The sequence below is a fragment of the Rhinopithecus bieti genome, unplaced genomic scaffold (genome assembly GCF_001698545.2).
Source record: "Rhinopithecus bieti isolate Rb0 unplaced genomic scaffold, ASM169854v2 scaffold_15336, whole genome shotgun sequence".
In the NCBI taxonomy this organism is placed as follows: domain Eukaryota; kingdom Metazoa; phylum Chordata; class Mammalia; order Primates; family Cercopithecidae; genus Rhinopithecus; species Rhinopithecus bieti.
This window is the reverse complement of record NW_016808678.1, coordinates 195,421-211,871: the sequence shown is the minus strand read 5'-3', so window position 1 is coordinate 211,871 and position 16,451 is coordinate 195,421. Positions and strand designations below refer to the sequence as shown.

The 16,451-nt window shown below is 40.1% G+C and overlaps 1 protein-coding gene across 5 annotated transcripts in view; it reads left to right on the top strand.

Moving 5' to 3' along the window:
- Window positions 1-16,451, top strand: part of ENAH (ENAH actin regulator) — a 142,887-nt gene that overhangs the window by 52,377 nt on the left and 74,059 nt on the right. For all 5 annotated transcript variants that reach the window (XM_017886996.1, XM_017886995.1, XM_017886993.1 and 2 more), the window contains one exon: window positions 9,405-9,570. In XM_017886996.1, the coding sequence (XP_017742485.1) occupies window positions 9,405-9,570 (166 nt within the window). The remainder of the gene's footprint in view (window positions 1-9,404; window positions 9,571-16,451) is intronic.

Sequence of the window (16,451 nt, the reverse complement as noted above, 5' to 3'; positions counted from 1 at the left end):
TTTTTTTGAGACGGAGTCTCGCTCTGTCGCCCAGGCTGGAGTGCAGTGGTGCAATCTCAGCTCACTGCAAGCTCCGCTGCCTCCCGGGTTCACACCATTCTCCTTCCTCAGCCTCCCTGGAAGCTGGGACTACAGGCGCCCACCACCACGCCCGGCTAATTTTTTTGTATTTTCAGTAGAGACGGGGTTTCACCGTGTTCGCCAGGATGGTCTCGATCTCCTGCCCTCGTGATCCGCCTGCCTCAGCCTCCCAAAGTGCTGGGGTTACAGGCCTGAGCCACCGAACCCGGCCAGAATCTTTCTTTTTTCAGTAGAGTGGTTGCAAGTCCAGACTTGGAAGCAGACTGGCTGCTTTGAGTCCCATTTCTGCCTCTCCCCACAGTATGTCTTTAGTCAAGTTAATTCACTTCTTGTGTCTCAATTTCCTATCTGTAAAATGGGGATATTAAGGGTACCTACCAAATAAGGTTGTTGAAGAGATAAGTGAATTAATAAAGGCAAAGCACATAGAACCATATATGGCACTTAGTAAGTACTGTATACATATCCTTATTTTTTACTATTATTATCAGTATTATTAGTATCAACACTGGCTCAGTAATTATTTATGTCACTTAATTGTCTCTGGGGTTTAGGTGTTTCATAATGTAAACCAAGAGATTTAGATTCTTTATGACTGACTAACCGGGGAGCAGTTAGTCTCTATTAGACAGTAATTAACTGATACATTTTTCCTAATTGATAGGATTTTTTGTGCCTACAGTTAATACTCTGAAATATAGTCTCTGAAATATTTATAGACAGTTGTAGAATGCATTCTTCTGGAACAGCTGGTTTTGTTTTCTTTTGTTTTGTTTTGAGACGGAGTCTCGCTCTGTCGTACAGGCTGGAGTGCAGTGGCCGGATCTCAGCTCACTGCAAGCTCTGCCTCCCAGGTTCACGCCATTCTCCTGCCTCAGCCTCCTGAGTAGCTGGGACTACAGGCACCTGCCACCACACCTGGCTAATTTTTTGTATTTTTTTAGTAGAGACGGGGTTTCATCATGTTAGCCAGGATATTCTTGATCTCCTGACCTCGTGATCTGCCTGCCTCGGCCTCCCAAAGTGCTGGGATTACAGACATGAGCCACCGCGCCCAGCTGGTTTTAATTTTTACATTTGCTTTATCTTTGTTAATTAGTCTTTCATATTACAAGAAGGAGAGGATTGCTTGAATTTTTTCTGTTCTGCTTAGCAGCAGGCCAGCTCTTCATCATTATGTGGCCAGCCAGAGTTGCACACACAAAGCAGGTTCCCATCCTAGATACTCAATCTTACTAGTTTGTTAATATTTCTTCCTTTTCTTCTTTTTTTAAGAGATAGTGTCTCGCTCGGTTGCCCAGGCTAAAATTCAGTGGCTCAATAATAGCTCACTGTAACCTTGAACTCCTGGGCTGAAGTGATCCTTCTACCTCAGCCTCCCAAGTAGCTGGGACTACAGGTGCACACCATTGTGCCTGGCTAGTTTATTTTATTTTTTATTTCTTGTGGAGAGAGAGTTTCACTTTATTTTGTCCAGACTGGTTGCTAACTCCTGGGCTCAAGTGATCTTCCTGCCTTGGCTTCTCAAAGTGCTGGGATTACAGGCCTGAGCCACTGTACCCAGCCTGTTAATGTTTTTTTATTTTTTTCTGTCTCCAGAGCTTTTATAAGTTTTACAAGTTTCTCTGTGTCTCTTGTGGTTCTAAGAATATGGAAATTGTGCATTCTCATTGTCTGTATTATTCTCTGTCTCCAGGTATGTTGTAGATAGGGACAGGTTCTTTTTATCGCCTGAGTCACTTAAGTAAGAGGAACTCATGATTGAAGTCAAATAGTACCATAAGAATTATTGAGAAAAGATTAATCCCTGAAAGATTACTCCCTATTGAAAAAAGATTACTCCTAAGCACACATGACTACATGTGGTAGGTACATTCTCTAAAATACTTTTTCTACATATTATTGTATTTAACCTTAACATTTTTTCCCAACTTTAAGAGATTTTTTTCATCCTGCAGAATGACCCAATAGATTTGCTGAAATGTTTTCTTTTAAATCACGCCATCTTGCTTTCGATGATCATTTAGACTGATCATTTTCTTTGGTGAATCTGGATCCATTATACTAGACTGCATTTGTACTTTGCACATGAATATAGATGTTGTAGGACAAAGAGTTTAATAGTGCCATATTGATATTTTTACCTTTTATTATTCTATTTCTCAGAAAGATGAGTGAAATATTAATGTGGTCTTTAAGGAAGTTTTGCCTTTCTGCATATTTGGTACTCCTGCATTCCAGATGGTTTTCTTGCCTTGCAGAAAATAACTTTGTAGGCTGCTGTTATTTGTATCTGCTGATTGTCAGTGGCATTCAGAGTGTTTTTGTTGTATTCCTCAATCTCTCAGCCATTGTGGCAGAACCTAATTGTAACTAGCAAGCAGATTTTTTCCCCCGATTCTTAGCAAGATTTGTTTTCTTTCTTTTTTTAATGGAATGGCAAAGGAGATAAGTCCCTAATTTGGTCTAATGGTGATAGTGGTTGGTTAATTGAAATAAAGTTTGGTATCCTTAAAATGACATATAACTTTAAATATTTATTTTCATTTATTTTGGAAACTTAAGCAGATTTTAAATTTATTTTTTAATTTTTTTGAGATAGGGTCTTAATGCTGTCATCCAGGTTGGAGTGCAGTGGCACAATCTTGGCTCAAGGCTTCAGTGATCCTCCCACCTCAGCCTCCTGAATAGCTGGGACCACAGGTGCCTGCCACCCTGGCTGGCTAAGTTTTGTATTTTTTGTAGAGAATGGGGTTTTGCTATGTTGCCCAGCCTTGTCTTGAGCTCCTGGGCTCAAGCAGTCCACCTGCCTCAGCCTCCCAAAGTGCTGGGATTACAGGCGTGAGCCACTGTGCCTGGCCTGGAAATTTATTTTCTCACAACTCTGAAGGCTGGAAGTCTGAGATTGATGTGCTGGTAGGGCTGGTTTCCTCTGAGGCCTCTCTCCTTGGCTTGCAGATGGCCGCCCTCTTGCTGCCTCTTCATATGGCTGTCCCTCTGTGTGCTTGCTCCTGTTGTGTCTCTCACTCTTTAAATGCTCTAGTCTCTGTTATATCGTATGTATTAATTAATTCTTTAGTCTTTTGCTGTAAAGCTTTTTCTTTAGTGTTAATCTGGTGATGAGAACTCTATATTGTTTTTCTTCCTAAAGCATGTCCCAGCATGCATGTTAAACATGTCCAATTCTAAACAAAGCTGAGAATAAAGAGAAGAAAAAATAAGCTATGGGTAAGAGCCGAGGTGTTACTGGAGAGGTAGTAATAGCCAGTGGCTTCCCAGTATACACTTGGAGTAAAACTCAAGTCCTTCCCATGGCTTAAATATTGCCTCCTCAGAGAATCTTGGTTGTTGAGAGATTAATGAATATTCTGATAACTCAGAGGAAGGAGCAATTAGTTCTGGCTTTGGGAACCCCAGAAAGAATTAATAAGAGGAATAGTATTTGATCCAGGTCTTGATGAGTAGGATTTTGTTAGATTACAGTATGTGCTGAAAAAGCATTTGAAGAGTGCCTACTATGTGCTACGTACTGTCATATTCATGCTTTCTTTGACAAGTAATGATTAATAAGTGATATCTTTGAAAAATTGATACTTGTTAACAACTTGGTTTTACTGCGATCTCAGTAAATAGTATATACAAGACTAGCCTAGCAATCCTTAGTCTGCTTAAGTACCAGGAACTGCTTCATTCACTGGTACCTACGAGAATAGAACTTGGCAAGCGTTCTCATCACATATACCTGCTCAGTCAACTTAACTATATTCAGAAATGAACTACCTGACAAAACCACAAAATTGTAATTTGGTGTCTTGGTTTTTAGACCTTTTTTCCCCCTCTGTTAAACGAGCTGTTTGTAGCCTTTTAATGCCATATTTTATTTTAAAATACCAAAATTAACATCAGAAGATGAAGTATAATTAACTATATATACCAATTGCATTGGGTCACAAAAGTGAAGTTTTTGTTTATAACTAATTTAGTGCCTAATCTTCACAAAAGTACCGCTTGGTAATTTACTAATTTAATCTTTTGCGTGGTTGCTTCACTGACTCAGAATCTTGAAGACTTTGACCGGGTATTCATTTTGATGCAGATAGGATGGTAGTAAAATGATGCATTGCTCTATTATTTGTTCACCAGTGTCCATGCAGCAATACTGTCCCTTGTGGCTAAGGCCAGCCATATTTTAAAGCAGGCCTATGGCTAAGCATTTCACTGGTCCAGGGAGAAATGAGGGGAAAAAAATCTAGATAATAGAGGGAATTGTCTAGAAAGCTCATGTTATTACATTTAATGATTTGTCTTTGTTTTGAAATATTCCTATTTTAGATTCCAAAATATCATTTTAAATAAGTTATGTTGGTCCCCACCACTGCCCCATCGCATACCTGGCAAGTAGGGCAAAATATTGGCAGCCAGTTCTGTATTGATTTATCTACTCTGCTTTTGATATTCATGGCTCCATGAAGTCTAAAACTGCTTACCGCTAATTTATTTTGTGCATCACACCTGTAATTGGAGTTAGTGTGTGAGTGGCTTTTTTCCTTACTTCAACAGTCTCTTCTCCTTCACCAGCTGGGTGTCCAACAATTCAGTTCACTCTGACACTATGCAGAGTTAACATAGACCCCACAGGTTAAGGGCTTAGTTCCATAAGGCTGCTCCTGCTTCAGATACCAGCTGCAAATGGAGTGCCCAGGCTACCCACATCTGCTTAGCCAACTGCAAATACTGAGGTTCCTGAAACCACCCAACCCACATTTGATAATTTGCTAGAATGATTCCCAGAACTCAGGAAAGCACTTCACTATTACCATTTATTATAAAGGATATAATTTAGGAATAGCCAAATGGAAGAGAGGCATAGGGCAAGATGTGAGGGTGTGGGGATTGAGTCTTTTCCTGCCCTTTCCAAGTGTGAGACTCTCACAGCACCTTCATATGTTGATCAGCCCAGAAGCCCTCTGACCCTGTCATTCAGGGTTTTTATGGAAGTTTCATTACATAGGCATTATCGATGAAATCATTGTACATTGTGATTGAACTCCATCTCTAGTCCGTCTCCCTTCCCCAGTTGTTGGCAGGGGGAGGTAATGGGGTGGGAAGTGTGGGCCTGAGTTCCAGCTTTCCAATCATGCCATGATATTGCTGGCCACTTGGCCCCATCTGAAGCCACCTAGAAGCCCCTCAGCCAAGAATCATCTCATTAGTATACCAAAGACACTTTGAGGAGCCCTGTACTAGGAACTGAGGACCTCAGACCAAATACAGTTGACCCTTGAGCAGTAGAGTTAAAAAAGGCGAGTAGAGGGGTGGAGGAGGTTAGGGACTCTGGCATCCAAGTACAACTTTTTTTTTTTTTTTTTGAGACAGAGTCTCACTCTGTCACCCAGGCTGGAGTGTAGCGGCACGATCTCAGCTCATTGCAACCTCCTCCTCCTGGGTTCAAGCAATTCTTGTGCTTCAGCCACCCGAGTAGCTGGGACCACAGGTGCACGCCACCATGCCGGGCTAATTTTTGTATTTTTAGTAGAGATGCAGTTTCACCATGTTGGCCAGGCTGGTCTCCTGACCTCAAATGATCTGCCGGCCTTGGCCTCCCAGAGTGCTGGGATTACAGGCATGAGCCACTGTGCCCGGCCCAAGTGCAACTTTTGAATCCCCAAAAACTTAACTACCAATAGCTTACTGTTGAGTACAAGCTTTATAGATATCCATAAACAGTTGATCAACACATATTTTGTTATGTTATATGTGTTTTATACCATATTCTTTTTGAGACGGAGTTTCGCTCTTGTTGCCTAGGCTGGAGTGCAATGGCGCGATCTTAGCTCACCGTAACCTCTGCCTCCCAGGTTCAAGCGATTCTCCTGCCTCAGCCTCCCGAGTAGCTGGGATTACAGCCTCCCACCACCACACCTGGCTAATTTTATTTTTGCATTTTTAGTAGAGATGGGGTTTCTCCGTGTTAGTCAGGCTGGTCTCCAACTCTTCACTTCAGGTGATTTGCCTGCCTCGGCCTCCCAAAGTGCTAGGATTACAGGCATGAGCCTGTAAAGTAATCTCTAGATTACTTTTCTCTAGTAATCTAAAGAACATGTTATTTAAAAAAGATTAAAAAATCACAAGAAGGAGAAAATATATTTACTATTCATGAGGTGGACATGAATCATTATAGAGATCTTCATCCTTGTCTTCATATTGAGCAGGCTGAGGAGGGGCAGGAAGAGGAGGGCTTGGCCTTGCTGTCTTAGGAAGGATAAGTGGGAGAGGTAAAGGAGGTGAAACGGAAGGCAGGCACAGTTTTTCCAGTGTAATACTGGAAAAAATACTGAAAAACACACTGGAAAAAAAAATCTGTGTATAAGTGGACTTGCGCAGTTCCCGTGTTGTTCAATGGTCAGCTGTATTTTTATTACACGACAGAATGTCTCTAGTGAGAAGAGGTCCTCAGATGCTGTGGAAAGGAATAAGAGGACTGAGTTGCATTTGTCACTAAACCCCAGCAGGCAGTGCCATCTCTTCCTGGCTGGGCCTTGACGTGGCTTCTCTGAGTGCCTAATGTCTTTTTTTTTAAAAATGGAGGCTTGCTCGGTCGCCCAGGCTAGAGTGCAGTGGCGTGATCATGATTCTCCTGCTTCAGCCTCCCGAGTAGCTGGGATTACAGGTGCTTGCCATCACACCCAGCTAATTTTTGTATTTTTAGTAGAGACGGGGTTTCCCCATGTTGGCCAGGCTGGTCTTAAATTCCTGAACTCAGATGATCCACCTGCCTTGGCCTCCCAGAGTGCTGGGATGACAGGTGTGAGCCACTGTGCCCCGCCAGTGCCTGATATCTTCTAGGACTGCACAGTTATTTGGGTTTAGCCAGTCCTTTCACAGTGTGCCACATACCCACATGGCTATTACTACCTCTCCAGTAACACCTCGGCTCTTACCCATAGCTTATTTTTTCTTCTCTTTATTCTCAGCTTTGTTTAGAATTGGAAATGTTTAACATTTCATTTTGAAGACTTCTTTTCATCTTCATCAGAAAACCAATTACTTTGTTGCATTTTTGACTTTTCTTTGCTACTTCGATAGGTTCATTTGGAGAAAAAAAGTAGAGGAAAACTTTGGGTCATTAAAGCTAACTTTTCTTGTTTTAGATTTCTTATACTTAAAAATGTTTTTTGAAGCATGAAGTGACCTATTTACAAAACGAGGTATTCCTTAGCTTATATGATCTTACTGACACTTCTTAAAGAGACATTATTTTATTTTACTTTTTTTTATTATTATACTTTAAGTTCTAGGGTACATGTGCACAACATGCAGGTTTGTTACATAGGTATACATGTGCCATGTTGGTTTGCTGCACCCATCAGCTCGTCATTTACATTAGGTATTTCTCCTAATGCTGTCCCTCCCCCAGACCCCCACACCCCAAGACATTATTTCTTGGGAATCTTGGGAATCTTGGAAACAATGTAACTGTAAAAATATTATTTGAAAACTGGAAAATACTATCCTGTATTATTCTAGATTTGTTTATTGAATTGTTATTTACATTTAGCAGTAAATTTGTTGCTCGAATTGTAAGCTATAAGAGGCACTTTGCCTTAGCTTGTTTCATGTAAACTTTCCATAGGATTATGTAAATGTCATCACATAAAAAATATTTCTGTTGTGAATGATGGGAGAGATTTTTCAACTGCTACTGACAAATGCCCTTTAATCCATCTTTTAAAAATAATTCAAGTTTTAGTCATTGCCTTGTTTTATTCCCATAAGTATTTTACCAAAATGTCAGTACAGCATAAAATTTAGACATTACCGTGGGTTTGCTGCATAAATACTGTTACAAGTTAGTTTTTGTAAACATTTTTCTAATGGAAAATTACAAATAATTATAACCCTGTTGTTCTGAAGCAGTTTTATTACTCGGTGCTGTGACCTCTTTAGGCCTTCAGTGATCTTCTGTCACCAAGGACAAGAATAAAACACATGCTATCTCCTGCAAAGTTGCATTTCATTATCCCTCTTGGATGGGTTAAGAGGTGGGGCAGATGCACGAGTAAGAGGGGAGAGTGTGAGGAAGACTTTCTGTTTCTGATAATTTTAGGAAAGAACCCACATGATTTATTGTTTAAAATTTTGAGATAAAATTGGTAGAATAAGCAGTGCTTTTGTGAAGGATATGGTTGCATGAGCTGCTTCAGAGGATTTCCATTAACGACTGTTAAGCCATCAGGAGTTATCAGAAGGTTTGTCTGTATTGAGGTTGAGTTATTTGAATTGGGTTAATAGCATAGAGTTGATGTACCTATTCTAATACCCTAGAATATTTGAAAGATGAACCCATTGCTTAAGATGAAATTGAGATTATCTTTATATTTTATTTTAAATATAGAGATGGGGTCTTGATATATTGCCCAGGCTGGTTTTGAACTCCTGGCCTCAGGTTATTCTCCCACCTTGACTTCCCAAAGTGCTGGGATTACAGGCATTGAGCCACTGTGCCCGGCGTCTCTGTTTTATTTATTTGTGTATGTCAGTCTCACTGGGTAACAAATAATTGAGATAGATGAAGCTAATGTTTAAGAATTGGCCTTTTCCCCTTTAATATTTATCTGTGGAGGCTAGAATTTAAAATCTAGTGGGGTCTTTAGAAATTACCTCATTTTACATTTTCATTTTTAAATGAAGAAATTGGAAGCATAGGATTATTATCTTGCCCAAGGGGAATGAGGAATTTAGTTACACTGCCATCCATTGGTTGTTAATGGCCACTCCATGTCTCAAGGGGCAGATGGTTGATGATCAGACTTTGTTACGGACTTTAAAGCAAGCTCGGAATAAAAATAATTTTCTTAGTAAAGAAGGTGTTATCACAGACAGGTCATCAATATACTAAACATGTATGCAATTAAGCAGATGATTAATTTACACTTGTATTAGGTTGGTGCAGAAGTAATTGCAGTTTTGCCATTAAAATAGCAAAAGTGCAATTATTTTGAACCAACATAATAGTTATATTCAGTTTAGTGAATGAATTAGATACTCAAATTTAGAAGAAACCATTTGTTGTGTTGCTTATCTAAGTGTTCTTCATGGATCCTGCTCTCCTTTTGGTCTTTTAATCATACTTGATTTTTTTTTGGTTTGTCTTCACCATTAGACTCTACGCATAAAGGTAGGAAGCCTCTGTCTTGTCCATTGTTGTTTCCAGCACCCAGTAACAGCACGGATTATTGACTGATTCCTAGGTTTATGTGGCTATGTGGAACATTTAGCATATTTAATATTGTAAGTTTGAATATCTTATTTTATTTTTACAGTGAACAGAGTATCTGTCAGGCAAGAGCTGCTGTGATGGTTTATGATGATGCCAATAAGAAGTGGGTGCCAGCTGGTGGCTCAACTGGGTTCAGCAGAGTTCATATCTATCACCATACAGGCAACAACACATTCAGAGTGGTGGGCAGGAAGATTCAGGACCATCAGGTAAGGCTTTACTACAATTCTTGTTAAAAATGATTTAGTATTACAAAAGGACTTGGTATATTCCGTAAAATAAAGTAGTTTTAAAACTCTAAGCAAAATAGTCTCTCTGGGAAAAACTGCATATAAAATTGTCTCTCCACCCTTTCTACCTTTTATGAAGCCTGAACTTAAACAACGATTTAGAAAAAATTGTACAAAAGTAGAAGTACAAGTTTTTTTATGATGAATTTTCATTAGATTTTCTGGCCTTCAATTAGTTAGTTTTTGAAATCTAAAGCAAAATAAAGACAAACAGAAACAAAACTCTACTGAAGTGGCAGATTGTATGTTTATGGAATTCGTTTCCTGCAAAGTTTGGGGTATGGGGTTAGAGGAGGGAATTGAAAGTATAGATAGTTTCAGAAAATACTGTTAAATTCACATATTATAGAAAAATAGTAGGTATTGAGGTTGCTGGAATAGTTCGACTTTTGCAGTTCATGTCTGGGGCGACAGCTAAGCTTTTACTAATTCCTTGCTCCGGATTTCCTAGAAAGTAGCTGGATTATCTGATTACTTGATTTCTTGGGCCTTAACAGATCAAGAGCAGTAGATAGAGGAAAAGGCAGATAAGGTCTTACTAGCATTAACTATATACTAATAGAACTTTTATAAAGAGTAGATTTACAAAATACTTTGGGAAAAAATATTTACTAAAGATGTTGGAATCAACTGACTTTAAAAATCATCCTGCTATACATGCAGAAAGAGTGTAACAAATTTTCTTCTTCATTGCCCAGCTGAGCTCTTATAAAGAAAGGTAGGTTCCTAGGTTCCCCCTACATTGCGTGGTAGCATGGTGTAAACAGATGCTGCATTAGCCCTGGGTTTTAGGATGGTGATTATGGATTGGTAAGATTTGTCATGTATGCATATAGAGACTGTGGGCCTATGAGAGGTTGGGCTGTGAAACTGGTATTTTGGCAAAAACAAACAAACAAACAAACTGGCAGTCTTAGAGGGACTACACCCCCTAGAAAGAGGGCTAAGAGAAATCATCCTATCAGCACAGGGAAGCAAAGGAGTTTGTTGCTTTCTTAGCTGACTTAGAAGCTCCCCGAGAAATGAGAAACTCCTTCACTTAAGCAACTTCAGCCAAGAAATTAGGAAAACACTGGTTGTAGAGCACTGAAACTGTTGGGGCATGTGGTAAAAACAAATGCAGTGCCCGCGTGGAGATGAACTTTCACAGTTCTGAGTCAGTCTGTAGAAAGAGCAATTCACTGAATTTACCACATTTATCCATTTATACAAACGGTTTCGGCCTGCCCCTCTTTCTGCCCTCTCTGGCTGCCTTCTCCCTATCTCTCCCCTGTGCCCCGCCCTCTTACTCTCTTCTTTCCCCTTCTTAGTCTTCCTGCCTTTTCCTCTGGGCTCCGGTTTCCTTGTTGTGTTGCACAGCCTTTTTCTGGTCTCCCAGGCTTTTTACCAAGAGCCCCCTCTGTCCCATTTGCTGTCCCATTTGTAGTCCAGATTCTGCTGAGCACTCTCTCATCTTTATCTTTGTTCCAGCAGCGACTTAGGCCAGAGATAAATCAAATATGCCCCAAGATGTTATTATGGGGGGAAAAAGAAAACTGGACAATTAAGATTTTGTAGAAATTGTTGAACCTTCTTAATACAACATTGCAAACTAATAGCTGTAAAGTAACTACGTTTTTGGTAAATTTAGTGAATTGGTTATTTGAAAATACTGATGAATAATCCTATGTTTACAAAACGAAAAGAGTATTTGAAGATAATCAGAAAGAAATTTTTTTTTTTTTCTGAGACAGAGTTTTGCTCTTGTTGCCCAGGCTAGAGTACAACGGCATGATCTTGGCTCACTGCAACCTCCGTCTCCCGGGTTCAAGCGATTCTCCTGCTTTAGCCTCCTGAGTAGCTGGGATTACAGGCATGTACCACCACGCCTGGCTAATTTTGTATTTTTAGTAGAGATGGGGTTTCTCCATGTTGGTCAGGCTCGTCTCAAACTCCTGGCCTCAGGTGATCCGCCTGCCTCAGCCTCCCAAAGTGCTGGAATTACAGGCGTGAGCCACTGCGCCCGGCCTGGAAAGAAGATTAAGCTAGGAAATTTGCATATGAAATACTAAAATTTTTATTTCTGGGAGAAGTAAACTATCTTATGACTTAGATTTTGGCAAGTAGAATGTTTCTTAAAACATTAAAAAATTAAAATTATGCTAAATTGTGACATTAAGAGGAAATTTTTATGAATATTAGAAAATAAGAAAACACTGAGGCCTGAGTGATATTACATATAGAAACCTGTAGGACATCTAATCTGTCCTTAGATGCGCAAGTCTTAATTGTATGTAGTAGGAAAAAAAGGGAAACTAAAAAACAATGAGCTTAACCCAAAGAAAGCAGAAGAAAATTTTAGAAAGATATTAATTAAATAAAAATAAATAGTATTTGTTAATACAAAAGCTACTTCATTGAAAAGACAAACTAGCTGGCATGGTGGTTCACACCTATAATCCCAGCTCTTTGAGAGGCCAAGGCAGGAAGATTGCCTGCCCAAGAGTTCAAGACCAGCCTGGTCAACATAATGAGACTCTGTCTCTACAAAACTATTTTTTAAAACCCAAACAGGCCAGGTGCGGTGGCGCATGTCTGTAATCCCAGCACTTCAGGAGGCCAAGGCGGGTGGATCACCTGAGGTCAGGAGTTCGCAACCAGCCTGACTAACATGGTGAAACCCTGTCTCTACTAGAAAAAAAAAAATTAGCTGGGCGTGGTAGCGCATGCCTGTAATTTGAGCTACTTGGGAGGCTGAGATAGGAGAATCACTTGTACCTGGGAGGCAGAGGTTGCAATGAGCTGAGATTGTGCCATTGCACTCCAGCCTGGGCAACAAGAGTGAAACTCCATCTCAAAACAAAACAAAACAAAAAACAAACAACCCAAACAACTAGCCAGGTGCAATGTGTGTGCCTGTAGTCCCAGCTACTCTAGAGGCTGACGTGGAAGAATCACTTAAGCCTGGAAGGTGGAGACTGTAGTGAGTATGATTGTGCCACTGCACTCCAACCTGGGGGACAGAACAAGACCATGTCAAAAAAAAAAAAAAAAAAACTTGCAGAATCAAACAAAAAAAAGGAACAGTACAAATAACCAATTTTAGGAATGAAATAAAGAATACCACTATAGTTACCTAAGGAAATAAAATATTATGAAAAACTTTATGCCAATAAATGGGCCATTTTGTAGAAAAACGTAACTTTCTAAAACTGAAGAGTAGGAAAACATGATAGACCTACAATCATGAAATAAATCAATAGTAAATAATCTGCCCCCCCAAATTTTAAAAAGCTGCAGGAGAGTACAGAGCATTTACAAATGAAATCTAAAATGTCACTGTGTTTTCTGTTTTATGCAACCGTTGTAGAGAATGATGTTTTATAAGGCTTGTATAATTTTGATATCCAAAACATACAACAAGTTTGGGAGAGGAGCCAGTCTTCAGTTATGAATGTATACCTAGATATAATAGTCCTCAATAAGATATTAGCAGACCAAATGTAGTAATGAGTAAAAAAACAAAACCACTTCTTGATCAAATAGAGCTTATCACTGTTTGCCTCAGTAATATAAGGATGGTTAATATTAGATAACTTACTAATGTTATTTCCCAGGAGAAAACCTACAAAAGCAAGAGGTTCTGGAAAAAGCATTTGATAAAATTTGAATCGATACATAACAGTTCTCATCACATTAGGCATAAAATTAATATTCTTAAGCTGATATGGGTGGATAATAGAAGCATACAGCAGGTATCTTACAGGATCGTACAATGTCGAGAGCATTTCCATTAAACTTGTGAATAAATTGAGCATTTCCCCTCTAACCATTTTCATTTAGTGTTAAAGAGGAGGTACTAGATAACCTAGTCATACAAAGTTTAAGAAATAGAAGCTGTAAGAATTGATAAGAAAGAAACAGCTGGTTACTCACCAGTGATGTAATTGTCTGCATAAAAATCTCCCAGGAGTATCTGCAGATAAACTATTAGAACCAACAAGATTGTTCAGTGAGGTTGCTGATTACATGATCAGTATACAAAAAACACTCGCATTTTTGTATAAGCAGTAAACAATTAGAAAATATAATTTTAGTAATATAATGATACTTAAAAAAACACCATCCCTAGGAATAAATCTGATAAATAATTGGTTTTCTTTCTTCCATTCTCGCATTTCCTTTTTTTTTTTTTTTTTTTTTGAAATGGAGTCTTGCCCAGTCACCCAGGATGGAGCGCAGTGGCGCGATCTCGGCTCATTGCAAGCTCCACCTCCCGGGTTCACACCATTGTCCTGCCTCAGCCTCCTGAGTAGCTGGGACTACAGGTGCCCACCACCACACCCAGCTAATTTTTTGTGTATTTTTAGTAGAGATGGGGTTTCACCGTGTTAGCCAGGATGTTCTTGATCTCCTGACCTTGTGATTCACTCCCCTTGGGCTCCCAAAGTGCTGGAATTACAGGCCTGAGCCACCGTGCCCGGCCTCTTTTGAGACAGAGTCTTGCTCTGTTGCCAAGGCTGGAGTGCAGTGGTTTGACCATAGCTCACTGTGGCCTTTACCTCCTGGGATCAAGTGATCCTTCTGCCTCAGTCTCCCGAGTAGCTGGGATTATAGGCATGAGCCACTGTGGCTGGCCATCATTCTTACATATCTTAATGGTTATCAGTCTGTTGTAAGTGGGCACATGTTGTTATAATTTACTAAACATCTAAACTTTATATAGTAAGAGCTGTTAAAACCACCCACCATTTACTTGTAAAATTGAATATGTACAATTATATAAATATATAAGCATATTAAAATCGTTTTCCAACCTAACATTTATTAAGTGCTTATGGGTACTATGCTTGGATTTTATATTAGAATATCCTTCCTGACCTTGAATGAAAGATGCAGTAAAGAATGGGGATGTTGTCTGGGCGCAGTGGCTCATGCCTATAATCCCAGCACTTTGGGAGGCCAAGGTGAGCGGATCACAAGGTCAGGAGTTTGAGAAGATCCTGACCAACATGGTGAAACCCTGTCTCTACTAAAAATACAAAAATTAGCCAGGCGTGGTGGCGCGCGCCTGTAATCCCAGCTACTTAGGAGGCTGAGGCAGGATGGGGATGTTAAGCACATAAGCAAAGAACCCGAGTTAAATGTTTCAGTTGTGATTAGTATAGAATAGAGCACAGTGAGGGCATAAAAGCATCATCAGTTTGTTGAGAAGATAGGAGAAAGGGTCATGGATGACCTCATAGACAGGATAAGATATTGAGTCAGGTCACAAGGAAGTGTGGGTGTTTACTGCAGTGTTTACTCTGTTATGGTCAGGCTAAAAATGGATACGCATGTGTAAGATGGAACATCACCTCCAGTCTAGACTCAAGCTCACTGGATCTGAAGCACAGAATTTAGGATTATGATGTAGTCCAAACCTGACAGTATGCTCAGTGGACAGCCAGTAAGTAGTTATTAAGTGAAAATACTTACTTATTTAATTTTTTTTTTTGAGACGGAATCTCACTCTGTCGCCAGGCTGGAGTGCAGTGGCGCCATCTCAGCTCACTACAACCTCCACCTTCCTGGTTCAAGCGATTCTCCTGCCTCAGCCTCCCAAGCAGCTGGGATTACAGGAATGTGCCACCACGCCTGGCTAATTTTTATATTTTTAGTAGAGACAGGGTTTCACCATGTTGGCCGGGTTGGTTTTGATCTCCTGACCTCACGATCCGCTCGCCTCCGCCTCCCAGAGTGCTGGGGTTACAGGCGTAAGCCCTTGTGCCCAGCCTGAAAATATTTAATTTTAATACTTTTAAAGATTATTTGCAGTACTGTCTATCCTCAATGGTTAGATGAGTGAAAGAATTAATTCAGATTAAAAAAATTTTTTTTTTTTTCTGTTTTTGAGACAGAGTATTGCTCTGTCGCCAGGCTGGAGTGTGATCTCTGCTCACTGCAACCTCCGACTCCCTGGTTCAAGCTATTCTTCTGCCTCAGCCTCCCGAGTAGCGGGGATTACAGGCACGTGCCACCAAGCCCAGCTAATTTTTGTATTTTTAGTAGAGACAGGGTTTCACTATATTGGCCAGGATGGTCTCAATCTCTTGACATCGTGATCTGCCCACCTTGGCCTCCCAAATGCTGGGATTACAGGCGTAAGCCACCACGCCTGGCCCCAGATTTAAAATTTTTATATTGGGAAAATGAAACAGTAGTTTATATAATTTTGATCCTAGTAATATTTTCCACAACTTTTTCTAACATTCTGTTGTGAACATTTGAAAAAGTAGATGTAACACATCTTTTCTCTTGTCTGCCATTTTAAGCTATTTGCCAAGCAGGGATATTGATTTGCCTTAAAAGGGTCTTCCAATTTTCTGATAATGTTAAATTTTAATAGCTTTGGGTTTCTAGTATCTTCTAAAGAATCGTGACACCCTTACCCCAATATTTGTAAAAACCACATCAGGAGGGTGGGCACAGTGGCTTGTGCCTATAGTCCCAGCTATTCGGGAGGCTGAGGCAGGAGAACTGCCTAGGACCAGGAGTTCAAGACTGTCATGTCCTATGATTGTGCCTGTGAATAGCCACTGCACTCCAGCCTTATGTTATAGTAAAATGTGCATAAGGTTTTAATTTTTTTTTTTTTTTTTTTTTGAGTCAGAGTCTCACTCTGTCACCCAGGCTGCAGTGCAGTGGCGTGATCATGGCTCACTGCCACCTTTGCCTCCCCAGTTCAAGTGATTCTCCTGCCTCAGTCTCCCAAGTAGCTGGATTACAGGCATGTGCCACCACTCCTGGCTAATTTTATATTTTAGTAGAGACAGGGTTTC